The 27,333-nt window shown below is 43.2% G+C and overlaps 1 protein-coding gene across 6 annotated transcripts in view; it reads right to left on the reverse strand.

Annotated features, from left to right (window-relative positions):
- LOC115114405 (ras GTPase-activating protein nGAP-like) overlaps window positions 1–27,333 on the reverse strand; it is a 94,307-nt gene that overhangs the window by 28,101 nt on the left and 38,873 nt on the right. For 4 of the 6 annotated variants that reach the window (XM_065013417.1, XM_065013415.1, XM_029642597.2 and 1 more), the window contains exons 2-4: window positions 25,860–25,987; window positions 25,343–25,454; window positions 7,207–7,313 (exon numbers count right to left, since the gene is read on the reverse strand). In XM_065013417.1, the coding sequence (XP_064869489.1) occupies window positions 7,207–7,313; window positions 25,343–25,454; window positions 25,860–25,987 (347 nt within the window). Of the gene's footprint in view, window positions 1–7,206; window positions 7,314–15,455; window positions 15,592–20,117; window positions 20,285–25,342; window positions 25,455–25,859; window positions 25,988–27,333 lie in introns of those variants that run through there. The other 2 variants (XM_029642602.2, XM_029642601.2) reach the window with 2 other exon arrangements.

The following is a 27,333-nucleotide window of genomic DNA, read 5'->3' on the forward strand; positions in this document are numbered from 1 at the left end:
ACAGCCAGGTTACACCATTGAGAACATTCAGTGGTGGAAAAAGTACCCAATTGTCAAAGTATAGATACCTTAATAGAAACGTACTCAAGTAAAAGTCAGCCAGGAAAATACTACTTGAGCAGAAGTCTAAAAGTATTTGGTTTTAAATATACTTAAGTATCAAATGTAAAAAATAATTTTTAAATCTTTATATTAATCAAATCAAAATGTATTTGTCACATGCACCGAATAAAACAGGTGTAGACCTTACTGTGAAATGCTTACTTTCAAACTGTTAACCAACAATGCCGTTTTAAGAAAAATAGAGTTAAGAAAATATTTACTAAATAAACTAAAGTATCACAAAATAACAATAACGAGGCTACAGTATATACAGAGGGTACAGATACCTAGTCAATGTGCTGGAGAACAGGTTAGTCGAGGTAATTGATGTAATATGTACACGTCGGTAGGGGTAAAGGGGCAAAGCAGACAGTACCATTCTCTTGTTTTTAAAATTCATGGACAGCCAGGGGCACACTCAAACACATTATTTACATAAGATGCATTTGTGTATAGTCAGTCTGCCAGAGGCAGTAGGGACGATCACGTGTTCTCATGATAAGTGCATGAATTGGACCATTTCCCTGTCCTGCTAAGCATTCAAAATGTAACAAGTACTTTTGGTTGTCAGAGAAAATGTTTGGAATAAAAAGTACAATATTTTCTTTATGAATGTAGTGGAGTACAAAAATGTCAATAGTTAAGTACAGATACCTAAAAAAAAAAAAAACTACATTAGTAGTATTTGTAAGTATTTTTTACTTTATACCACTGGGAACATTCCCATATTGCTGTGCAGGTAAAATAGCTTGTCTATAGAAACGGACAAACATTTATGCAGACAAACATGAGTCACCTACCCACTAGTGGAAGTAGGCTAGACCCTTTGGTGAATCTAAAAAACATGACATAGTAAAAAAAATGTAAGCTATCAGAGACCTTTTTAAAAGTAGAAGTTTTTCTTCAAATGTAGAAGTTGTTCTTCATCTATCCTTAACAAAACCTTCTAAACGCATAACGAGAAGCCCTATAACAGGCCAGAGATATGAGTAACGGTGATGCATGGCCCAATTCTTTTGGCTATAAATATCACCAAAAGCATGTCTCTGAGTTTTCACAGTCCTTTGAGGCACACTCCCACATAGTCTCTGATTAGCAAGCAAAAGTTTTCATATATATATATATCTCATAACACACTTCCATATTTACTTCACAACACCTGCACAGAGTTGGTTCTATACTTCAAGTCCATGTCTGAGAACGTGAAAAATTCTGATGCATTATGCGAGAAGCTATAATAAGGTAAGATTTAGCTAGATAAACCCACAGAGCTCCTATTAAATGAGTTATATGTGTAATTCTATGGACAATCCCTCCTCCTTAGGCCAACACAATAATGACAAGTACTGCTTCACTTTGAGGAGGAGACCAGAATGACATGAATCAGAATGTAGCTCTATGAGAGACGTGGTGGTATAACAGAGAGGGCGGCAGGTAGTCTAGCGGTTAAGAGCGTTGGGCCAGTAAACTAATCCCTGATCTGGCAAGGTGGAAAAATGGGATGTTCTGCCCTTGAGCAACAACAACAGCTCCCTGGGCACCGATGACGTGGATGGCGATTAAGGCAGCCCTTCGCACCTCTGATTCAGAAGGGTTGGGTTAAATGCGGAAGACGCATTTCGGTTGAATGCATTCAGTTGTGCAACTGACTAAGTATCCCCTTTTCCTAACAAGGTTGAAGCACCCTATGGGCCATGGTCTAAATGACTGCATTACAGTGCATTCAGAAAGGATTCGCGTTCCTAGACTTTTTTTCACATTGTTGTATTACAAAGTGGGATTAAAATGTATTTAATTGTCATTTTTTGTCAACGATCTACAAAAAAATATATGAAAAATAAAACACCAATTTATCTGGATTTACGTAAGTATTCAACCCCTGAGTCAATACATGTTAGTTAGAGAGTCACCTTTCCACACCTAGATTGTACAATATTTGCACATCATTATTTTTGTTGTGTTGGATTTGCCCCAAACATAACACTTTGTATTCAGGACATAAAAGTTAATTTGCCAAATGTTTTACAGTTTTACTTTAGTGTCTTATTGGAAATAGGATGCATGTTCTCAAATATTTTTTATTCTGTACCGCCTTTATTCTCGTCACTCTGTCATTTAGGTTAGTATTGTGGAGTAACTACAATGTTGTTCATCCATCCTCAGTTTCTCACGGTCACATGCGCTGAATACAACAGGTGTAGACTTTACAATGAAATGCTTACTTACGAGCCCATTCACAACAGTGAAGAGTTAAAAAGTAAGGAAAATATACATAATTGCTAAATAAAAAAGGAAATAGTAACACAAAAAAAGAACAAGGCTTTATGCAAGGAGTACCAGTACTGAGTCAATGTGAAGGGGTATGAGGTAACTGCGGTAATAGAGCATGAACATGTGGGTAAAAGTGACTTGGATATACAGTATAATAAAGGGAGCAGCAGAAGCATATGTGAATTGTGAAAGAGTGTGTGTGAGTGTGGCGTCAATATGCATGTGTGTGTGTGTGTGAGTATGACTGTATGTAGTATGTGTGAGTGTGTGGGTAGTGCACGTTTGCTCCTGCTCTCCCCCCTGGCGCTTGAGGGCGCCAGGCTGCCCTGCATCACGCACGCCTATCATCCATTAATTAAGCAACACCTGCCTTCCCTCGTCACGCGCATCAGCGATATTGGACTCACTCATCATCATCATACCTCCCCTATATTTGTCAGTTCCCCGCTTCTGCAGTAATTGTTTTTTGTTTGTGTTACTCGTTTGCTGACGCTGTTCCTGTCTCGTTCCATGTCCGTTGTTTATTAAATGTTTTACTCCCCGTAACTGCTTCGTCTCTTCAGAGTCCATCCATGTGACAGAATGCAGAAGCCATCACACGAAGCATCGCAGAGTAATGGCGTTCCGGTTGGTATCGTGGCATCGGCTCTGGGTCGCCACCGATGGAACCGGGGGGGCCTAAACCAGCCCGTCAGGCATCCACGCCCTAGCTGGTTCGAGAGGTTTCGTTGCCTCGGTTGGCACCTGGACTCACTCCTCACCTGTTATTACCTCCCCTATATTTGTCAGTTCCCCAGCTCTGTTCCCCGCTTCTGCATTGTTCTTTGTTTGTGTTACTCGTTTGCTGACGCTGTTCCTGTTTCGTTCCATGTCCGTTATTTATTAAATGTTTTACTTCCCGTACCTGCTTCGTCTCTCCAGCGTCATTCTGTGTGACAGGTAGAGTCTAGTGAGTGTGCATACTGTAGAGCCAATGCAAGGGAGTCAGAGCAAAACAATTAAGATAAATAGATTAAATAAATAATAGAGAGGGTCCATGTAAATTGTCCGGGAAGCCATTTGATTAACTGTTCAGCAGTCTTATGGCTTGGGGGTAGAAGCTGTCCGGGTGCCTTTTGGTTAGACTTGGCACTCCCGTACTGCTTGCTGTACAGTAGCAGAGAGAACAGTCTATGACTTGGTTGGCTGGAGTCTCTGACAATTGTTAGGGCCTTCCTCTGACACTGTCTGGTATAGAGGTCCTCAATGGCAGGAAGTTTGACCCCAGTGATGTACAGGGCCGTACGCACTACCCTATGTAGCGCCTTGCAGTCAGATGCCGAGCAGTTGCCGTACCAAACCGTGATGCAGCCAGATGCTCTCAATAGTGCAGCTGTAGAACCTTTTGAGGATCTGAGGACCCATGCCAATTATTTTCAGCCTTTTGAAGGGCAAGAGGCATTGTCGTACCTTCTTCACGACTGTGTTGGTGTGTTTGGACCATTATAGGTCCTTAGTGATGTGGACACCAAGGAACTTTAAGCTCTCGACCCGCTCCACTACAGTCCCGTTGATGTGAATGGGGACATGTTCGGCCCTACATTTCCTGTAGTCCACAACAAGCTCCTTTGTATTGCCCATGTTGAGATAGAGGTTTTAGTCCTGGCACCACACTGCCAGGTCTTTGACCTCTTCCCTATAGGCCGTGCTCGTCGTCGGTGAGCAAACTTAATAATGGTGTTGGAGTCGTGCGTGGCCACACAGTAGTGGGTGAACATGGAGTACAGAAGGGGACTGAGCACGCACCCCTGAAGAGCCCCCCGTGTTGAAGGTCAGCGTGGCGGATGTCACGGATGTTCGAAATTCACCACCTGGGGACGGCCCGTCAGGAAGACCAGGATCCAGCTGCAGAGGGAGGTGTTCAATCCCAGGGTCCTGAGTTTAGTGATGAGTTTGGAGGGAACTATGGTGTTGGACACTGAGCTGTAGTCAATGAACGGCATTCTCACATAGGTCTCCCTTTTATCCAGGTGGGAAAGGGCAGTGTGGAGTGCTGTTGGGGTGCTATGTGAATTAAAGTAGGTCCCGGTTTCTGGGATGATGGTGGTGTGAGCCATGACCAGCCTTTTAAAGCATTTCATGGCTACAGATGTGAGTGCTACGGGGCGGTAGTCGTTTAGACAGGTTACCTTGCGTTCTTTGGCACAGGGACTATGGTGGTTTGCTTGAAACATGTAGGTATTACAGACTGGGTCAGAGAGAGGATGAACATTTCAGTGAAGACACTTGCCAGCTAGTTAGAGCATGCTCTGAGTACGCGTCCTGGTAATCAGTCTGGTCCTGTGACCTTGTGAATATTAGCCTGTTTAAAGATCTTACATCAGCTACGGAGAGCGTGATCATACAGTTGTTTGGAACAGCTGGTACTCTCACGCATGGTTCAGTGTTGCTTGCCTCGAAGCGAGCATAGAAGACATTTAGCTCGGCTGGTAGGCTTCCGTCACTGGGCACCTCTCTGCTTGGTTTCCCTTTGACACACAATTAATCTTCTCCTTTCCCCCTTCTGATGACCAGGTGGCGAATCGCATCTCTGCATGTCTGGCAGACATATCAGTGTGGATGACGGATCAACACCTCAAGCTGAACCTCGGAAAGACGGAGCTGCTCTTCCTCCCGGGGAAGGACTGCCCGTTCCATGATCTCGCCATCACGGTTGACAACTCCATTGTGTCCTCCTCCCAGAGCGCTAAGAACCTTGGCGTGATCCTGGACAACACCCTGTCGTTCTCAACTAACATCAAGGCGGTGGCCCGTTCCTGTAGGTTCATGCTCTACAACATCCGCAGAGTACGACCCTGCCTCACACAGGAAGCGGCGCAGGTCCTAATCCAGGCACTCGTCATCTCCCGTCTGGATTACTGCAACTCGCTGTTGGCTGGGCTCCCTGCCTGTGCCATTAAACCCCTACAACTCATCCAGAACGCCGCAGCCCGTCTGGTGTTCAACCTTCCCAAGTTCTCTCACGTCACCCCGCTCCTCCGCTCTCTCCACTGGCTTCCAGTTGAAGCTCGCATCCGCTACAAGACCATGGTGCTTGCCTACGGAGCTGTGAGGGGAACGGCACCTCAGTACCTCCAGGCTCTGATCAGGCCCTACACCCAAACAAGGGCACTGCGTTCATCCACCTCTGGCCTGCTCGCCTCCCTACCACTGAGGAAGTACAGTTCCCGCTCAGCCCAGTCAAAACTGTTCGCTGCTCTGGCCCCCCAATGGTGGAACAAACTCCCTCACGACGCCAGGACAGCGGAGTCAATCACCACCTTCCGGAGACACCTGAAACCCCACCTCTTTAAGGAATACCTAGGATAGGATAAAGTAATCCCTCTCACCCCCCCCTTAAAAGATTTAGATGCACTACTGTTCCACTGGATGTCATAAGGTGAATGCACCAATTTGTAAGTCGCTCTGGATAAGAGCGTCTGCTAAATGACTTAAATGTAATGTAAATGTATTCTGGGATAGTTTGCAAGCCCTGCCACATCCAACAAGCGTCAGCGCCGGTGTAGTAGGATTCGATCTTAGTAATGCATTGACACTTTGCCTATTTGATGGTTCGTTGCAGGACGTAGCGGGATTACTTGTAAGCATCCGGATTAGTGTCCTGCTCCTTGAAAGTTGCAGCTCTAGCCTTTAGCTCAGTGTGAATGTTGCCTGTAATCCATGGCTTCTGGTTGGGATATGTACGTATGGTCACTGTGGGGACATCATTGATGTACTTATTAATGAAGCCGGTGACTGATGTGGTAAACTCCTCAATGGTATCAGATGAATCCCGGAACATATTCCAATATCTGCTAGTGAAACAGTCCTGTAGCTTAGCATCCACTTCATCGGACCACTTCCGTATTGAGAGCGTCACTGGTACTTCCTGCTTGAGTTTTTGCTTTTTAACACGAGGATAGAGTTAAGGTCCAATTTCCCAAATGAAGGGCGGGGGAGAGCTTTGTACATGTCTCTGTGTGTGGAGTAAAGGTGATCTAGAGTTGTTATCCCTGTAGTTGCACAGGTCACATATGCTGGTGGAAATGAAGTAAAACAGATTTCAGTTTTCCTGCATTAAAATCACCGGCCACTAGGAGCACCGCCTCTGGATGAGCATTTTCTTGTTTGCTTATGGCCTGATACAGCTCGTTGAGTGCGGTCTTAATGTCAACATCGGATTGTGATGGTAAATAGACGGCTATTTTAAATTACAGATAAACTCTTGGTAAATAGTATAGTCTACAGCTTACCATGAGGTACTCTAACTCAGAATAGCAGAAGCTTAATATTGGAGATCGGAGATGTTGTTAATAAAAGAGACATACACCACCCCCCCTGATCTTACCCGACTCTGACGTTCTGTCCTGCTGGTGCAAAGAAAAAACAACTAGATTGATATTATCCATGTCCTAGGATGGAATAGGAAGACCATGTTTATAGCGGAGAGTTTTACCATTGACTGAGCTGTTGAAAGCCCATGGCCATCAATGGGGTTTGGGGAGTTTTAACTGAAATAAAGTCTAATCAAGTACAGAGAGGGTTGGATCTGCAGTCTGCCCATATGCTTCAAACAAGAGAAAGACTTCTGGATATCAAACTTATATAAAATAGCAAAATAATATAAAACGGCAACAAATATTAATGGCTTCCAACACAAGTTATTGTACGTCAAACTGTACAAAGAGGCTTAAAATGTCTAATGTGTGCGTTTTTTTCTGAGGGGTTTGTTATAAAGCAAAATACAAGTTTTCGTTGGACATCCGTGTACATTGGACAATAAACATATTTTCTAATCATAACAATAGCACTCACTGGTACTTTGAAGGGAGATGAGTTGGGTACGTCCAGGGATATGTTCTTCTCTGAATTCCCCAGGCCTGTGATACTCCGCCTCCTGGGGGACCTCTCAGCAGACACTTCTGTGGACAACAGACAGAGAGAGAACGAGAGTGAGCAAGAGAAAGATAGAGCGACAAGAGAGATTAGACAGGACAGACAAGAGGAGTGAGTCTGCACTTTACTCCACTAACTCAATAATACTCAATCAATCAAGCTAGCTGCCTTGGACTGGGGGAGGTTGAGTTATATGAACACAGATTCTGCCACATTTGGGAGAGGGAGCCAGAGTGATGGGTGAACAAGCTGTTGACGATATCTAGATCACCAAGGACGAGACTGAGGTGGGCTGTATTGAGCAAGCAATTACCTCAAGCCACAGGCTGCCACGAGTCTGTGTTCTGGTCCCCCAAAAGACAAGCTATAGCATTGAATTAATGCACTAACTCAAGTAAAATAAATCTCAGAATGCTATTCAGAGGAGTCTGTAATTCATTGACATTGAGGTTCCTGCTATAAGGTCACAGTGTTATTTGCTTCCCTGTAATCCTCTGTGAACATTCTGGATGGTAAAATAAAAACATGACAATATAAATCTATTTCTCTGTAGAAGATTTTATTTTTGGTCTGTTCTGACAAACTATTCTGTCTCTCTCAGTAAGGTTATGGCTGTGTGTGTCAAGGATGAGGATGGACTCAACCCACATTTAATTTTCCCTCTGGTGGTCTCAGTTTACAGTGGCAGGGCAGGGCCATTATCATGGGACTCCAGCTGCCAGCTGCCAGGCCTGGGCACCGGAGTGTCAGCTCAGCCTAGTCTCCTGGAGCAGAGCTGCCCTCAACTGAAAAACACCCCAATTTCTCATCCCTGAGTCCCTGTCTATGTCCCAAATGACACCTTAATACCTATATCAGGGTTCGGAAACAGGATGCCCATGGGCCAAAAAATACAAAAGTCACCAGGAATTCAGGACCACCGACTGGGGCGAAGGTTCACCTTCCAACAAGACAACGACTCTAAGCACACAGCCAAGACAACGCAGGAGTGGATTCGGGACAAGTCTCTGAATGTCCTTGAGTGGCCCAGCCAGAGCCCGAACTTGAACCCGATCGAACATCTCTGGAGAGACCTGAAAACAGCTGTGCAGTAACGCTCCCAATCCAACCGGACAGAGCTTGAGATGATTTGCAGAGTAGAATTGGAGAAACTCTAAATACAGGTGTGCCAAGCTTGTAATGTCATACCCAAAAAGACTCGAGGCTGTAATCGCTGCCAAAGGTGCTTCAACAAAGTACTGAGTAAAGGGTCTGAAAACATATGTAAATGTAATATTTTATTTATTATTTTGGCAACATTTTCTAAAACCTGTTTTTGCTTTGCCCTTATGGGGTATTGTGTGTAGATTGATGAGGGGGGAAAAACTATGTAATCCAAAATATTTCATCCATTTTAGAATACGGTTGTAAAGTACATTTTTGGGGTAAAAGTCAAGGGGTCTGAATAGTTTCCGAATGCACTGTATACTCGTCATTTTTGGTCAATGATCTACACAATATACCTTGATTAGATGAGTATTCAACCTTCTGAGTCAATAAATGTTAGAAACACCTTTGGCAGCGATTACAGCTGTTGTCTTTTGGGGTAAGCCTCTAAGAGCTTTGCACACCTGTATTGTGCAATATTTGCCCATTATTTTCAAAATTCTTAAAGCTCTGTCAAGGTGTTGGGGATCATGGCTAGACAGCAATTTTCAAGTCTTGCCATAGATTTTCAAGCAGATTTAAGTCAAACCTGTTCACTCAGGAACAATCACCATCTTCTTGGTAAGCAACTCCAGTGTAGATTGTACTTGGTGTTTAAGGTTAAATCCTTCTGAAAGGTGAATTCCACTCCCAGTGTCTGGTGTAAAGCAGGTTTTCCTGTAGGATTTTGCTTGTGCTTAGCTCAATCCGGTTTCTTTTTATCCTGAAAAACTCCCCAGCCTTTGCCGATGTCAAGCATACCAATACCATGATGCAGCCACCACCATACTTGAAAATAAAGAGGCAGTTACTCAGTGATGCGTGTGCCCCAAACATAACACTTTGCACTTAGTCTAAAAAAGTGTATTCCTTTGCAGTGTCTTTTTGCAGTATTACTTTAGTGCCTTGTTGTATACATATATCTGAATATTTTAGTTCTGTATATTTGTATTCTTTTCACTCTGTCATGTTGGTCATTATTGTGGAGTCACTACAATGTTGTTGATCCTTACTCAGTTTTCTCCCATCACAGCCACATCCCTAAGCAGCTTCCTTCCTGTCCTGCAGCTCAGTTCAGAATCTTTGATGTGTCTGGGTGGTTTAATACATCATCCACAGCATAATTATTAGCTTGACCATGCTTAAAGATATATTCAATGTCTGATTTGCTACTGTTACTCATCTACCTACAACTGCCTTTCTTTATAAACTTTTGAAAAGCTCCCTGGTCTTTGTAGTTGAATCTGTGCTTGGAATTCAATACTTGACTGAGGGACCTTACAGATGTACTGTATGTATGGGGGACAAAGGAAGGAATAGTCATTAAAAAAATCATGTCAACCCCTATTATTTAGTCCAAATATCTTTAGTGATTTGTTATTTAGGCTTGCCTAACAAAGGGGGTGACTACTTATTCAACAAATATTTTAGTTATTAAATTTGTAAACATTTCTAGAGTTTTATTTTCACTGACATTATGGAGTATTTTGTCTAGATCAATAAAAAAAAAGCCAAATGAAATCTATTTCAATCCCACTTTGTAACAGTTCAAGGGAGGTGTAGACTCTATATAGACACTGTATGTGTAATCAATGTATGAAATTTATATTTTCAAATACAAATCTCTTTTTGTGCTTAGTTATGGTCAATTTGCAGTGTACAAATTATAATTATGTTCCAGCCCCCCGACCATCTGTTTCGCAAAAATTAGACCCATAGCTGAATCTATATTTGAACTAAAATATAAACGCAACAAATTAATTGATTAATACTGTGTTACAATTCATATGAGGAAAATCAGTCAATTGAAATAAATTCATTAGGTCCAAATCTATATTTTTGTAAAGTGTAGTTTCCTACCCAACTTATATAGTGCACTACTTTTGACCAATGTCCTGGTCAAAAGTAGTGCACTATATAGGGAATACAGGGCCATTTAGAACATATTCCTAGACTTCCACAGTTCTGCTGCTGCTGCAGCTGTATACAAGACTACCGTCGGCCTTATCAATGCTTCACAGAGCAAAGAAAGCCACGTCTTCCAAATACAGAAGTCCCAAACTGTCTGTCACATTGAGATCGCTGGCCGATATCCAGGGAGCTATTGATTGGAAGCTAAATTTAGCCCCTTGAGGATAAGCCCTGTGCGACATGAATGCAGCCTGTGCTGTGAAAGAAGAAGCCAGAACCATTTAATGCTCAGTAAAGAAAACAAGTTTTACCGGACAAGATAATGAACTGAGAACGTCTAGGCTAGAGCAACACCACATACGGTGACCGATCCCACATTTCAGACAGGTTGTGAGACAGCAGTCAGCTATTAAAAAGGCTACTTTGCAAAGTGCTATATCAAGTTATTCCTCAGACACTGTCCTCTTGGCACCCCTGGCAGTAGCCCAATTGGTCTTATAAACATCGCATGCTTCATAATTCAGAGCCCAGCATGCATAGCATGCATTTATTTGTAAGCTACAGTACTAGTCAAAAGTTTGGACACACCTACTCATTCAAGGGTTTTTCTTTATTTGTACTATTTTCTACATTGTAGAATAATAGTGAAGACATTGAAAACTATGAAATAACACATATGGAATCATGTAGTAACCAAAACAGTGTTAAGAAAAAGAGGCAATTCGACGAGACATTCTTTGAAATTGTTCACTTGGACTATGAGCTCATAACAAAAAGGGAGAACAGGGAGGGACGTGGTACTTTTCAAGTGCAACACAACCAGGCTACACACTGCCTTGCTAATAGTACGGTCTGAGACACCCTCATGTCTCATGCCCTCAAAGAAATGGAAGCCAAGCTGAGAGACAAGATTTCAACTTGGTGATGGTTTCGTTGTGTCAACGGACATTTGGATTAGCAGAAGGGGACAGTTTACTGGGGATTGTCGCCAGTTTCATTGAAGGAAAATATAAATGCCACACGGTGTTGTTGTATGTGCTCGCAGCTCAAGGACACCACACATCAAAGGCCATTTAGCAGAAATATGAAAGTGTCCTGAGGAACTGGAACGTGCAGCGACAGGTGAACATCCAGCAAGTGGTGACTGACAGCGCAAGCAACATGGTCGAGGCCTTCAACTTACCTGGTTTTGAGGAGATCAATGATGATGGACAGGAGGAAAATGAGGCATCCGACACGGAGGAGGGCGCGCCACCTGGGCTCTCAGTTCCAAACTGACCATATAGCCAACAACGTGGACATGATGGTAAACCACTACTTCAAAGTAAAATCTCCATTTACAGTGCCCAATTCACATGCTTCAGCTCGCAATGAAGTATTCCTTTAACATATATGATGGGGTCAGTGGACATATCCAGAAAGTGGGGAAACTTGTGAAAAGCATTAGGAAGTGTACATTGAACACAGAGGAAAGGGACAGATTGGGAGTGCGTCCCACATCAGTCTGCAAGACAAGATGGAAGAGCCAATTACGCATGATTGAATCTGTGTTGAAGATGTTCGAAAGACACCCCTTGTGGCAAAAAAAAAAAAAGAAGTCTACCTTCGTTGATGCAAAACTCACCTTAAACGAAGTGCGTCGCCTACAGGTCCTGGCCGAGGTTCTGACACCACTAACTGACCTCAAAAAGAGTTAGAGACCCTAGGCATGAATCTCCCTGCCTTGTCTGAAATAAAATAAAGTGTTGACTACTGTGTCTGTCCATAGACATTTCTGCTTTTGCAGAAACACCATCAGATAACGTTTCCACTGGGTACAGGCGGTACTAGAATGATAAACATCTTGTCTAGCCGCTGTCCTGGACCCCAGGTTTAAAAGTTAGTGGGTGATAAGGGATGAACTGGTGCGTAATCTCTTGGAGAGATGAGACCTCTTTGTGAAGGAAACCGAGGCTATTAACGCTCCTCTGGCAGGTGCATCTGCCATACCAGTAGCACCAGCAGTTCCTATCCCTGCCCCTTAGCAAAACAAAGTGCCCAAAATACCTTGCATGTTCAGCTTCTACTTCATTCAGCAGCAGCAGTCCTCTATAGACAAGAAAGAAGAGGTAGAGGAGTACCTAACGGCTGTGAGAAGCAATGCAGACGAGGATGTTATCACCTTTTGGAAAGACAACTCCGTATCCCTTCCCCCACCTGGCAAGAGTGGCCCGAAGGGTGTTTAGCATTCCCAGTGGTTCTGCAGAGTGTATTCTCCACTGCTGGCCTCTGCAGGCACCATCGCATGAGCCTGAATCTAGAGACTCTGGCCAAACTTCTAATAGTTCATTCGAAAGGCACTGAGCCTAATAAGTAGGGTGTTCACCCATAAAATTATTAATTAATTCAAGGTTTATACAAATATGTCCATTCAATAGAGAAAAAAACAATATTCTAAACCCCATGTTTCTACCATACAGTATACAGTGGGGCAAAAAAGTATTTAGTCAGCCACCAATTGTGCAAGTTCTCCCACTTAAAAGATGAGAGAGGCCTGTAATTTTCATCATAGGTACACTTCAACTATGACAGACAAAATGAGAAAAAGAAATCCAGAAAATCACATGGTAGGATTTTTAATGAATTTATTTGAAAATTATGGTGGAAAATAAGTATTTGGTCACCTACAAACAAGCAAGATTTCTGGCTCTCACAGACCTGTAACTTCTTCTTTAAGAGGCTCCTCTGTCTTCCACTCGTTACCTGTATTAATGGCACCTGTTTGAACTTGTTATCAGTATAAAAGACACCTGTCCACAACCTCAAACAGTCACACTCCAAACTCCACTATGGCCAAGACCAAAGAGCTGTCAAAGGACACCAGAAACAAAATTGTAGACCTGCACCAGGCTGGGAAGACTGAATCTGCAATAGGTAAGCAGCTTGGTTTGAAGAAATCAACTGTGGGAGCAATTATTAGGAAATGGAAGACATACAAGACCACTGATAATCTCCCTCGATCTGGGGCTCCACGCAAGATCTCACCCCGTGGGGTCAAAATTATCACAAGAACGGTGAGCAAAAAACCCCGAACCACACGGGGGGACCTAGTGAATGACCTGCAGAGAGCTGGAACCAAAGTAACAAAGCCTACCATCAGTAACACACTACGCCGCCAGGGACTCAAATCCTGCAGTGCCAGACATGTGCCCCTGCTTAAGCCAGTACATGTCCAGGCCCGTCTGAAGTTTGCTAGAGAGCATTTGGATGATCCAGAAGAAGATTGGGAGAATGTCATATGGTCAGATGAAACCAAAATATAACTTTTTGGTAAAGACTCAAATGGTCGTGTTTGGAGGACAAAGAATGCTGAGTTGCATCCAAAGAACACCATACCTACTGTGAAGCATGGGGGTGGAAACATCATGCTTTGGGGCTGTTTTTCTGCAAAGGGAACCAGGACGACTGATCCGTGTAAAGGAAAGAATGAATGGGGCCATGTATTGTGAGATTTTGAGTGAAAACCTCCTTCCATCAGCAAGGGCATTGAAGATGAAACGTGGCTGGATCTTTCAGCATGACAATGATCCCAAACACACCGCCCGGGCAACGAAGGAGTGGCTTCGTAAGAAGCATTTCAAGGTCCTGGAGTGGCCTAGCCAGTCTCCAGATCTCGACCCCATAGAAAATCTTTGGAGGGAGTTGAATGTCCGTGTTGCCCAGCAACAGCCCCAAAACATCACTGCTCTAGAGGAGATCTGCATGGAGGAATGGGCCAAAATACCAGCAACAGTGTGTGAAAACCTTGTGAAGACTTACAGAAAACGTTTGACCTCTGTCATTGCCAACAAAGGGTATATAACAAAGTATTGAGATAAACTTTTGTTATTTTCCACCATAATTTGCAAAAAAATTCATAAAAAATCCTACAATGTGATTTTTCTGATTTTTTTTCTAATTTTGTCTGTCATAGTGGAAGTGTACCTATGATGAAAATTACAGGCCTCTCTCATCTTTTTAAGTGGGAGAACTTGCACAATTGGTGGCTGACTAAATACTTTTTTGCCCCACTGTATGGTTAAAAAGTTAGATGATTTTCTCTGAGAATTTAGCATGTTTAGAGTTCATGTAATTGACATTAATTTCATAGCACCCTCTTGAATTGCCCTGTTTTTCTCTACATTCTAGGAGTGAGTGAATGAACGATTGAATAAGACAAAATGTTATTTAAATGTTGAGCGCTTAATGTTCCTGCCAGCCTATTGTGTCACACTTGCAAATGCTTCACAATTAATTTATTTGTAGGCTATAGCCTTGAAATAATTGAAATAATAGGCTAATGATATAGCCTAAATAATAAAATATTTGTTCCTTCTTAGACTACCCGTTTTGGCTCCTGACCTATTTAGTGTTTACATAGAGATTAATATGTAGCCTATTTAAATGATGACCGCTTCTTACAGTCACAGTCATGACTTACAGTCATGTTGTTTATTAAAATAATTTGAATCAAAATCACATGGTTTGGTTTCAATACTTCAAATCAAAATGGTAGATCCATGTAGTCTCAAATCGATGGGCGTTGTTTAAATTGTGATTCTAAACAAAAGGATGAATGGAGGGAATTTGGAGAGTTTTTTCCCCTTTGAGCAAGGAGCATGTTTTAGCGGTAGGAAAGGACATTGAGCGCCTTGCGCACCGCCCTGTGAGCGGGATTTCAGACGCTCAACTCCACTTACTCTGATTCAGAGGAGACTGAGCTCTCTGGCTGGGGAAGAGAGACACCTATCAAACTTAATGCACATCCTTACTACTTAATAAAACTATGGACATTGACAAACAGCACAAAGTAAAGATGATCAAAGTTACGCACATCTTCAGTTCAGTGTTCGTGAAAGATGGTAGCAAACCCATCATATAGAGCATTGCATGTATACAGTACTGACCCTAAATGAAAATAAACAGACAAACAGAACTGAACATAACAGTTTTTTAACGATGATGCTCTGCGCATATGATAATTAAGCATGAATAATCAACTTAATTTCAAACAATAGAGTCTATAGAAAAAAGACGGGAGAGTGAGTCAGTACCTCGGTCACAGCTGTTCCCCATCATCTGAGGAGGAGATGAACAGGGTTAGCCAGCATCCGATTGGCTAAACACAGAACATCACCATCAGCTAACGAGGCGAAGTCATTTCCATTTTAACTGTTCATCTTCTACAGTACTATGAAGCCATCCCATTGATCTCAGATTTCTTTCAAGATCATCCCAGGATCTCAGTTTTCTTAATGAACTAGTTTTTTTCCTGCAGTCTGGCATCCCACCTATTTCTCCCTGAAATAGCACTCCACTCCATGCTTCTCCTGGTCCCCCTCTCACTCCCCTTCTCTCTTGGAGTCTCCCTCTGCTATCTACCTCCCTCTTCTTCTTGCTTTCCCTATCACACTCACTCTCTCCTCTTGGCAGCAATTCTAACCTTCACTTCATCAGACTCCTTTTTGGCATGCCAGCAGCGGAAGAGATTTTACCGCATTTATTCAATCAATTGCTGTAACTGCACTCCACCGTTCCTCTCAACAGAACAGAACAGGACTGCAAGTACTTCCCTCTTCAGTTGCGCTCCCTCCCCCCTCCCTCCCTCTCTCTGTGTACTGAAGCATCTGCTGGACTGCTGCTGCAGCTGAAATGCAGCCTCACTGCTGGAACCACAGGACATACAGGACAAATCTAGAGCCACGCTTTAAGGCGAATTACAAAAAAACGTGCTGCCTTAGTCGACTGATGTAGGACACAACCCTGGGGGCTTTCTCATCTTTGTGTGTGAGGGACAGGGGTAGGGGGGAGAGAGGGACGGGGGAGATGGGGGAACAAACAAAAAAATTAACCAGCCTGTACAAGACAATCCTTATCGTCAGTCGGAAATGGCAATTTACAAAATTGGAAGATTTGCGACAAGATACAGTGAATCAGAAAATGAGAAATATCCACTATTTAGGGCTAACTGCAAGATCCAACCAGATTTCTCCTTATACACAAAAAGATGACAAAGACTGAGTTCGTGTTCATTTACAAAGTTACTATGCAGCAATCCACACAGATAAAACTCCAGACCCTTGCTAAAAAGCTGTTCTTTGAACTATCCCTCATTTTAGTCCAGAAACTCAGTGGTAAGAATATGCAGTGGTTGGGAGAGACACCTAGGTAAAACAACAATGAACACAATACAGATTTGTGGATCAGCAATCCCCGGTAACAGTATTTGAACAGTGCAGCAGTGCCTTGTCCTCTACCTCAGAGGTTTAGTGCATATTCGTCTGCATAATTTTGCTACATTGTTGCCCATTGTGCAGCATGTGACAACACTGAAAGTTACTGAAACTGCAGAATTATCGTCAGGGAATATGATTTCTATAGTCCTTATCATGCAGTAGCACCAACGGTGTGAGCTTTGTGAGTTAATCAAGAACTTAGGGCTGGGCTAAGTTAAATAACACATTATTGATGATCACCATCCACACTTCATATTAGAAATCGCAAGCACAATGAAGTGGTGAGTGGCCAATGGAGCCTGCAAACAAGGATGTTTGCATCAAGTTGCATCAAATTAATTGTGATCTATTGAAACCATATGATGTTCAATAGCATGCATGCTACATTGTGATATCGTTACCGCTTATTTTTTGGAAATAATGGAGCGCCTTGGAGAAACAGCAGACGAATAGCCTACCATATCAGCTATTGTGCATGCTAACAAGGAGGATCTAAACTCACTTTTACCTTTTAGATTATAGGCTAATGAATGGACCTGACTAATGAATGGACCTCGACTAATGAATGGACCTGACTAATGAATGGACCTGACTAATGAATGGACCTGACTAATTAATGGACCTGACTAATTAATGGACTCCTACTCTGAGATGCTTTCTGAATACGGGCCCAGAAGATTAGGATAGCAGCTACCTGGTATAAAGGGGGTTCTGGTAGGAATCTCCCAGCAAGCATCACTTCTAATTACAGCGACGGCCTAATTTCACCACGTGGCAGGCAATGCGTTTTAATCCTGCGCTTATCTTTTAACATGATATCGATTTCTGGAAGGCCTGCACCCGATCAATTGTTTAACTGAATTTTCTGGAACGGATGCAGCAGGAGGTGTCTCAAATGGTAACATATTCCCTATATAGTGCGTTAATTTTGATGGGCCCTGGTCAAAAGTAGTGCGCTATTTAGGGAATAAATAGGGTGCCATTTGAAACTGGACCATGTTGTCTGCAGGACGGGCCCCACCAGACTGCCTGACAACTGCTTGCCTCATCACTAGCTCCTGTATACAACCCTGAGTGGTGACCTTGACATACTGTGCTAGATAAAGGCTGGATTGGCAAACACTGACAGCCAGTCAGCGAAGAAGGAATTGATACATCCTTTGATAGAATGCCAAGAAAAATCTGAATGATTTTTGGTGATGAAAAATCCATTGAAAACAGAGATTTCAAGTGTAGTTGAGGATCTACTACAGAACAGCAGATTTAGGGTTATTTTAAAAAGGATTATAGGGGCAGCCTTCATAGAAATGAATTTCTTAATACATAAAACTTGCAACATCCGTGCTGGTTGTCCACAGATGTCACAACAAGGGGGAAAAACACAGTTGCTACATAGAAAACTTGCTACACAAGCAACATGGTGGTGTGGGAACGAGTGTATATTTTGTGAAGTGAAGGCATATCAATGGTAAGGCGTGATGCACACGGCAACTGTGTGAAGAATGTGTGGAATGTGAAATACACTCTGTTCCATTCACTGTCCAATCATGAACCAGAACAGACACACCTGCACTGTAAGGTCAGCACAGGAGCACGTGGCGAAACAATGTTTGCCATATGACAAGCAAAACCTACGAACAAATAAAAGTGTGAAGGGCTCTATACCAGGGCTATTTAACTGGGGGTACTGCAAGGGGTCTGCTTTTCTTTTTTTTTTACGTGTGGTACGCCACACGCACTTGTGTGGCGTACCACTTCGCGGATGAGCCGTTGTTGCTCCTAGACGTTTCCACTTCACAATAATAGCACTTACAGTTGACCGGGGCAGCTCTAGCGGGGCAGAAATTTGAAGAACTGACTAGTTGGAAAGGTGGCATTCTATGACGGTGCCACATTGAAAGTAACTGAGGTCTTCAGTAAGGCCATTCTACTGCCAATGTTTGTCTATGGAGATTGCATGGCTGTGTGCTCGGTTTTAAACACCTGTCAGCAACGGGTGTGGCTGAAATAGACAAATCCACTCATTTGAAGGGGTGTCCACATACTTTTGTATAGTGTATGGTGGGGGGTCCCTGGGTCACCGGTTTGCCTGGGACGGGGTTCCTGGTCAAGGAAATGTTGAAAACCCCTGCTCTATACAAAAACACTGAATGCCTCAAGTAAGGTAAAGACAGGGGGGGAAAAATACAGTTATGAGCCACTGTTGGCAACTTCTTTGTGTCACAGCATCACCGGTGTCATCATGCACTGTATCTAGAATTAATCTATTCAGATAAGGGAAGTTTCAGAATACCCATAAAACATGTCCCAACATGTATGCCATGAAAGCATCCTCATCAGAAACCATTGACACTGCCACTTGTTCTGAATGACGCAATGCAATGTATCCATTGTCCAACTGTACAACTATTTAAGGAATTCCTATCAACTCATGGAACCAGTTATATGTCCAGGTAACAAAGCAATGCTCATGACTTCATCCACTGTTACATAACCGTTTCCATGCCATATTTTCTATTTTCACATGAATGCTTTGTGGCCGGTACTGACACTTCTCTGTGATGACATTTTCTTCAGAAAAATGTGCACGCAGTCATCATAAACGTGCAAATAAAAAATGCCCAACTCTGGCAACAAAATACAGTAAACATTGGCTGTGAGCAGAGAAATCAACCGAAATGTAATTACAGAGAAGTGTTTTCCCCGAGGAGAGAATGTGAGTAAAAGAGTTGTGACCGAGTTGACAGATGCAATAGGCTGTAATAAGTGCTATTTGGCAATATTTCAAAACGATCATAAACAACCTTTTGATTGACAAACCAAGTGAAGTAATGAGATTGCCTCCGAATACTGTAGAAATATCAATGATAATCTCCATTCTCCAGACATACCGATGGAAAATCAACGACCAAAGGACAGCTGTGGTCAAACCCAGACAGTGTTCAACATTTTGGCTAACTATAACTGCCACAATGTGTCAGTTCGATAAGGGCAGCGAAGTGCAAGGCACCGGAAAAATGTATTCACATATGTTCCCGACTAGATGACAGTAACCATTGTTTATTATGTTCAAGTTCTGGATGGCAGATAACAATAGATTGGAGAATAGATAAGAAATCATTTGAGCGATTACGTGGCCCCAATATCACCTGCTTGTCAACATGCTAAAAGTAACAGCGTTTTTTACATATCGCCAAATTATGTTACATTGTATCTTACAACAAGGATGTAACATAGGCATAGCCTAAAGGTTTCTGACCAAAGACTAGACAAATTGATGGAACATCCAAACAAATTCATAGTTGTTGTTTCCAGTGGCAAAGAGTAACAGGTTGCGCTTGGAACAGTTATTTCTGTACAAACTCTAGAGTACAGACGGTCCTCCTGAGTAGCAGCCCAAGAGCTCTCACAGAATTGCTCTTTTGTATTCTAGAATTGTTTGGCAAGTAAAAAATATTAATTAAAATGACTTGAACTTACCCCAAATGTATTCCATAGTTTACAATCCAGAAATCACATTTCGCTGAAAATATACCAAATCCTGGTGCTCGCTTTCTATCTCGTCCTGGCTGCTATTTCGACTCCTTTCAAGACATGCAGGAATGCAGAAAAGCCTGCGCCCAAGCCGGTCAAACCCACACACCCTCGCTCTTCTCTAGTCTTTTGAAATGAATAATACAATAGCAGCCCTTCCACATGCGTACTCAAGATGCATCGTCGAACATACCCGTCAGAGCGAAGCCTCTGCCCCTCAGTATAAAAGGGGGTGTGCAGCAAATGATAAGGCAATTTATTTACGGTTGATTGTACAAATTGATGTCAATACGTGTGTTGCCCTGCAGAAACGTCAAGTCAAAATTCCTCCATTCAAGAGTGAAAAGCTGTCCTCCTCTGTTAACTTTCACACGCATATCATAACCTTCAGATATCAGTCATCTCATCGATGCAGCAACCTCAGGTACCAGCTGACCAAGCGACCTGTATTGTATTAACCCTCTTACTACAAGGTTACAGTTGGAGTACAGGAAAAGTCAGTGAAATAGTTTAATTCAAATACTGTTGTTGTATACAAACCTCGGAGGGGACGAATGCGCCCAATGCACTGAGATTTATGAATTTGGTGTGGGGGACAAAAAGTACCAAAAATGTCACTGACTTCCCTCTAAAAAATGCCAGTCAGTGTCACAAAAACTGGTCATCTAAAAAATGCCAATGGTGGAGGAATATAACAACATGGTGGCAAAGTTATTATTTCCCTCGTAGAATAAATCTAAACAAAATAGGCTATGTCACCTGAGCTCTATTAAAATGTGCATCACTCAACACCATATTTAGAAAACCAAAAGACAATATTAAAGGAGGAAGACTGCATTCATCTCAGAAAGTTTCATGTTTTTCTGTTTGCTCTACATGTCAATCAAAATGATAGTTGAATGCCCATAGAATCCCAGTATTGGCCTAAAACCCAGTATAGCAGACACTTTGTCAAACAAGAGTATAGATTAACATATAAATAAGGCCCTCTCCCCTGGTTGAGGGCAGGACAGAAAACATTAAGAGGGTCATCACGGGTGGATGACTCCCTGAGTTACCGGGGCGGCATCTCAAACGGCACCCCATTCCCTACATAGTGAACAACTTTCAACCATATAGGGGACAGTGTGCCATTTGGTATGTAAGCCCATGTTCATCCTCATTCCTCTACCCATCAGCTGCAGTCACAAATCAACCAGCCCAAAGACCCCTTCCCTGTTCCCACTGACCCCCAGCCCAGCATCCCTCCAGCCAGCGGCTGCACCCCCGCAGATTCCCCCAGTGAATGCCCTGGTTGAGAAAAGCCCACATCAAGACAGCAGGGTCAGACTGGACACAGGGTACATTGTCCCTGATACATTCCCAAAGACACCGACTCTACAGAGCATTTCCCGGCCTATGGACGGAGTAGTAGAACGCAAAGTAGTAGAACGCAAACACTAACTGGCATAAATTAAATTAAACCCTCATGAAAACAGACACAAGACACTGAACATAGGGGTCATTTTGTTATTATTACAACTTGTAATTTTGTTCCTTTTGGGAGCTTACAGCTGTTTCTCACTGACCAGGCAGGGAAGAGGTCAGCAGCAGTCCACATACTCATCATAAGAGAATTAAGTTACTTCAGTTGATACTAATCTCGCTGCTGCAGCTCTGTCGTATTTTCTAAAATGCTCTGCTGTAGTGGGCACTGCTGGCAGTTTTTCATCCACTCAACAGATGCGTTTGTGCCATTGTTCTTCATACTTGCAGACTGCTTCTTTGTCGCAGGGTGTATTACGGACGAGGGATACATGGATAGTGATCAACCATCATCCAGATAAATAATTTCAAGGTTTCTCTACGGTCCTGAGCCAATGGAGAGAAGATAAAAAAATTGCAGACTAGTTTAATTATTGTTGCCGCAATTAGTAATGTTCAGAGGTGTCTGTACCCGTTTTAAAAACTATAAGTCCTCACACGGAACTGCATACATAACATTTATTAATTCATTCATTATTTTATATAATCAACTATGGCGGAAAGCCTCTTTCTATAACGAATTTACTGTGTGCGGCATATCCTCTCATTAAAGCTAACAGAAAACCTGCATCCCAAATGGCAATCTATTCCCTATTTAGTACACTACTTCGACCAGGGCTCTGGTCAAAAGATGGGCTCTGGTCCAAGTAGTGCACTAAATAGGGTGAATTGTGGGATGCATCCAAAGTCTTCCTCTCCCACTCTAGTCAGTGCATTGGTGTAACAGATTGGTAACCATACTGAACAAAAATGTAAATGCAACATGCAACAATGATTTTATTGAGTTACAGTTCAAATAAGAATATTGGTCAATTTGAAATACATTTATTAGACCCTAATCTATGGATTTCACAGGATTGGGAAGGGGAGCAGCCATGGGTGGGCCTAGGAGGGCATAGGCCCACCCATTTGGGAGCCAGGCCCAGCCACTGGGGAGTCAGTCCCACCCAATCAGAATTTGTTTTTCAGACAGAAATACTCCTCAGTTTCATCAGCTGTCCGGGTGGCTGGTCTCAGATGATTCCACAAGCAAAGAAGCCGGATGTAGAGGTCCTGGGCTGCCGTGGTTACACGGGGTAACCGGTTGGACATACTGCAAAAATCACTAAAACAAAGTGGGAGGCGGCTTTTGGTAGAGAAATTAACATTACATTTTCTGGAGACAGCGCTGGTGGACATTCCTGCAGTCAGCATGCGAATGGCACATTCCCTCAAAACATCTGTGGCATTGTGTTGTATGACAGAACTGCACAATTTAGAGTGGCCTTTTAAATATGAAAAATAATTAAAGAGCAGCAGTAAAATAACAATAGCGAGGCTATATACACCGGGTACCAGTACAGAGTCAATGTGCGGGGGGCACCGGTTAGTCGAGGTAATTGAGGTAATATGTGCATGTAGATAGAGTTAAAGTGACTCTGAATAGATAATAACCAGAGAGTAACAGCAGCGTAAATGAGGGAGGGGCAGGACAATGCAAATAGTCTGGGAAGGCATTTGATTAGCTGTTCGGGAGTCTCATGGCTTGGGCGTAGACGCTGTTAAGAAGCCTTTTGGGCACAGACTTGGCGCTCCGGTACCGCTTGCCGTGCAGTATAAAAGAGAACAGTCTATGACTAGGCTGGCTGGAGTCTTTGACCATTTTTAGGGCCTTCCTCTGACACTGCCTGGTATAGAGGTCCTGGATGGCAGGAAGCTTGGCCCCAGTGATGTACTGGGCCGTACGCACTACCCTATGTGGTGCCTTGCGGTCGGAGGCCGAGCAGTTGCCGTACCAGGCAGTGATGCAACCAGTCAGGATGCGCTAAATGGTGCAGCTGTAGAACTTTGAGGAACTGAGGACCCATGCCAGATCTTTTCAGTCTCCTGAATAAGACTTTGTCGTGCCCTCTTCACGACTGTCTTGGTATGTTTGGACCATGTTAGTTTGTTGGTGATGTGGACACCAAGGAACTTGAAGCTCTCAACTTGCTCCACTACAGCCCCGTCGATGAGAATGGGGGCGTGCTGGGTCCTTCCTTTTCCTGTTGTCCACAATTACCTCTTTGTCTTGATCACGTTGAGGGAGATGTTGTTATCCTGGCACCACACAGCCAGAAAAACATTCTCACGTAGGTGTTTCTTTTGTCCAGGTGGGAAAGGGCACTGTGGAGTGCAATACAGATTGCATCATCTGTGGATCTTTTGGGGTATGCAAATTGGGAGTGGCTCTAGGGTTTCTGGGATGATGGTGTTGAAGTGAGCCATGACCAGCCTTCCAAAGCACTTCATGGCTACAGACGTGAGTGCTACGGGTCGGTAGTCATTTAGGCAGGTTACCTTAGTATTCTTAGGCATAGGGACTATACAGATCCTCTCAAGCTCTGTCAGGTTGGATGGTGAGCGTCGCGGCACAGCTATTTTCAGGTCTCTCCAGAGATGTTCGATTGGGTTCAAGTCCGCGCTCTGGCTGGGCCACTCAAGGACATTGTATTGTTTGTGTGCTTAGGGCCGTTGTCTTGTTGGAAGATGAACCTTCGCCCCAGTCTGAGGTCCTGACCATCCTGGAGCAGATTTTCATGAAGGATTTATTTGTACTTTGCTCCGTTCATCTTTCCCTAGATCCTGACAAGTCTCCCAGTCCCTGCAGATGTCCTGTAAAAACATCCCCACAGCATGATGCTGCCACCACCATGCTTCACTGGAGGGATGGTGCCAGGTTTAATCCAGACGTGACGCTTAGCATTCAGGCCAAAGAGTTCAAATCTTAGTTTCACCAGACCAGAGAATCTTGTTTCTCATGGTCAGAGTCCTTTAGGTGCCTTTTGGCAAACTCTAAGTGGGCTGCCGTGCATTTTACTGAGGAGTGGCTTCCATCTGACCAGTCTACTATAAAGGCTTGATTGGTGGAGTGCTGCAGAGATGGTTGTCTTTCTGGAAGGTTCTACCATCTCCACAGAGGAACTCTGGAGCTCTGTCAAAGTGACCATCAGGGTCTTGGTCACCTCCCTGACCAAGGCCCTTCTCCATCGATTGCTCAGTTTGGCTGGGCGGCCAGCTCTAGGAAGAGTCTTGGTGGTTCCAAACTTATTCCATTTAAGAATGATAGAAGCCACTGTGTTTTTGGGGACATTCAATGCTGCAGAATTTTTTTCGTACCCTTCCCCAGATCTGCACCTCGACATAATCCTGTCTCGGAGCTCTAAGGACAATTTCTTTGACCTCATAGCTTGGTTTTTGTTCTGACATGCTCTGTCAACTGTGGGACCTTATATAGACAGGTGTGTGACTTTCCAAATAATTTCCAATCGATTGAATTTACCACAGGTCGACTCCAATCAAGTTGTAGAAACATCTCAATGATGATCAACGGAAACAGGATGCCTGAGCTCAATTTTGAGTCTCATAGCAATGGGTATGAATACCTATGTAAATAAGGTATTTGTTATTCATTTTTTATACATTGTGAAAAACATTCTAAAAACCTGTTTTCACTTTCTCATTATGGGGTATTGTGTGTCGATTGATGAGGATTTTTTTTTTTATTCAATCCATTTTAGAATAAGGCTCTAATCTAACAAAATATGGAAAAGGGGAAGGGGTCTGAATACTTTCCAAATGCCCTGTATATGCTTCCTCCTCTCCTCTTCAGTCTGTGGCAGTCTTACCTAGAATGGAGGCGCCCTCTGCCTGGAACTCTGGGAACTGTCCCTCTGATGGAACACTGACTGTCCGACGCAGGCTCCTGCTCTTTGACGACTCTGTAGGATTATCAACCACCTCACACAGGGGGGAAAAACGGAAGCATTTTAAGTAGGGCATCATCAGCAAATGTATTATTTTTATTTCTATAGTATGTATACTGAATAAGTAATAGTTTTCCTAGTAGCTTAGGACCATGATCAGCCTGGGACATACAATATTAAGGTCTTCTCTTTAAATGTAAATGTTTCCTGCACACACAGAAGACGGGATAGATTTTTAGAGATAAGATGTCAGATTCAGCCCCCTCACTATCCACACCTTGCTTTGTTCCTCTGAAATGAATGGATGTCATAAGGTGAAAGCACCAATTTGTAAGTCGCTCTGGATAAGAGCGTCTGCTAAATGACTTAAATGTAAATGTAAATGGTGTGTGTGCATGTTGGTATAAGAGGGGTAGTAATTAGGAGGAACTTTATTCACCTCTTCCTCTTTATTGAGCAGGATGAGCTGGCTATCAGTCAGGATGCAGTACTTCCTCTCCCACATACTGGTCTCGGAGTAGGGCGACTGGCCGCAGGAAAAGCGGTGTGTGGGTGGTCCCTTCACATCTGCACAGAGGGGAGAAGAAAGACACCTCAGGAGGGAGTAAGCAGCACAGAAGATCTCACAGTAAATCAGGAAGATACTAAACTTTAAAAAGTTTAGGAACATTCTCTTCACCCTTTCAACTTTACTTTATACACCACCTTTTGTATGCAATGATAGGATGCCATACTGAAGTGAACTGCTTTTTGGGCTATGCCTCACTTTGACTGATCAAAGTCTGCTGCCTAACAGAAAATAGATCATCACGGGACACAGCTGTATTGTTGATCCCACTGACTGAGAGGAACCAGCATTAGGTAGGAAATTGAATTAGCACCAACTCTGTTGAGCCCAGAGAAAATAAGGTGAAGTCATCACAGCTTGTCTGTAGAGGGCAGAGTTGTCCTCTGCAACAAAGAATGGATTTCACGCTGTCAGGGTACTGCAGGCCTTCAATTACATCCTATATAGATTAATTTAATATTGATTATATGGGGGGGGGGGGGTATTAAATACAACTAAGCCTACAGTATCCACTGACATGCAAAAACTGGAAAAGTTGAATCCATACCTTGTCATACAATAAAAACATTGCCGTGTGTGGAGTTTAATCCCCTTGCTCAAGAAACAATGTGTTATCATCATACCTGAAACCAAGCTTGATAGCCTACCTAACCTAGCAATAGAATTATTGCAAAAGTATGTGAATGGTGACTGGCTGAAAGCCGTGGTATATTTTTACTGTTCCAATTACATTGGTAACCAATTTATAATAGCAATAAGGCACCTCGGGGTTTGTGGCGTATCCGCGTTGCGTCATGCATAAGAACAGCCCTTATAGGCCATATACCACACCTCCTCGGGCCTTATTGCTTCATTCATTCAGAGCTGTCGGTCAACCCATCATTATGTGATGAGGTGCACTGCCTTGTGTCCATTAACTACCTCACTGCTCCTACAGGATGTCTTCTGCAGGATGTGACCTTTTCCCTACTGGTGAGATGGTTCCGTCACAAATGGCGCACTGTCCCCTATATAGTGCACTACTTTGACCTGTGTCCATAATGCACTATATTGGGAATAGGGTGGTATTTGGGATGCAAACAATGTTTTAGGAGGCAGCAGACACAGCAGGCAGGCAATTATAGTTGATGAGGTCATTGCAAGCCAAGGGGGGCTTTTTGGGATTAAATATTAAAGTGTTGTATTCAAGGTTCATCAATCCACCGGGTGCATCTGCCTGATGATAGGCTAGCTGTCTGGTTGGTGCAGGGTAGTTGTGGAATAAGAGTGCATAGGTCAGCCCCCATGTCACCAAGCATAAGTGGGAAGGGCTATAGGTCTATAGGTGACCCTTCAGGCGTAATCA

The sequence above is a fragment of the Oncorhynchus nerka genome, linkage group LG9b (genome assembly GCF_034236695.1).
Source record: "Oncorhynchus nerka isolate Pitt River linkage group LG9b, Oner_Uvic_2.0, whole genome shotgun sequence".
Taxonomy (NCBI): Eukaryota; Metazoa; Chordata; class Actinopteri; order Salmoniformes; family Salmonidae; genus Oncorhynchus; species Oncorhynchus nerka.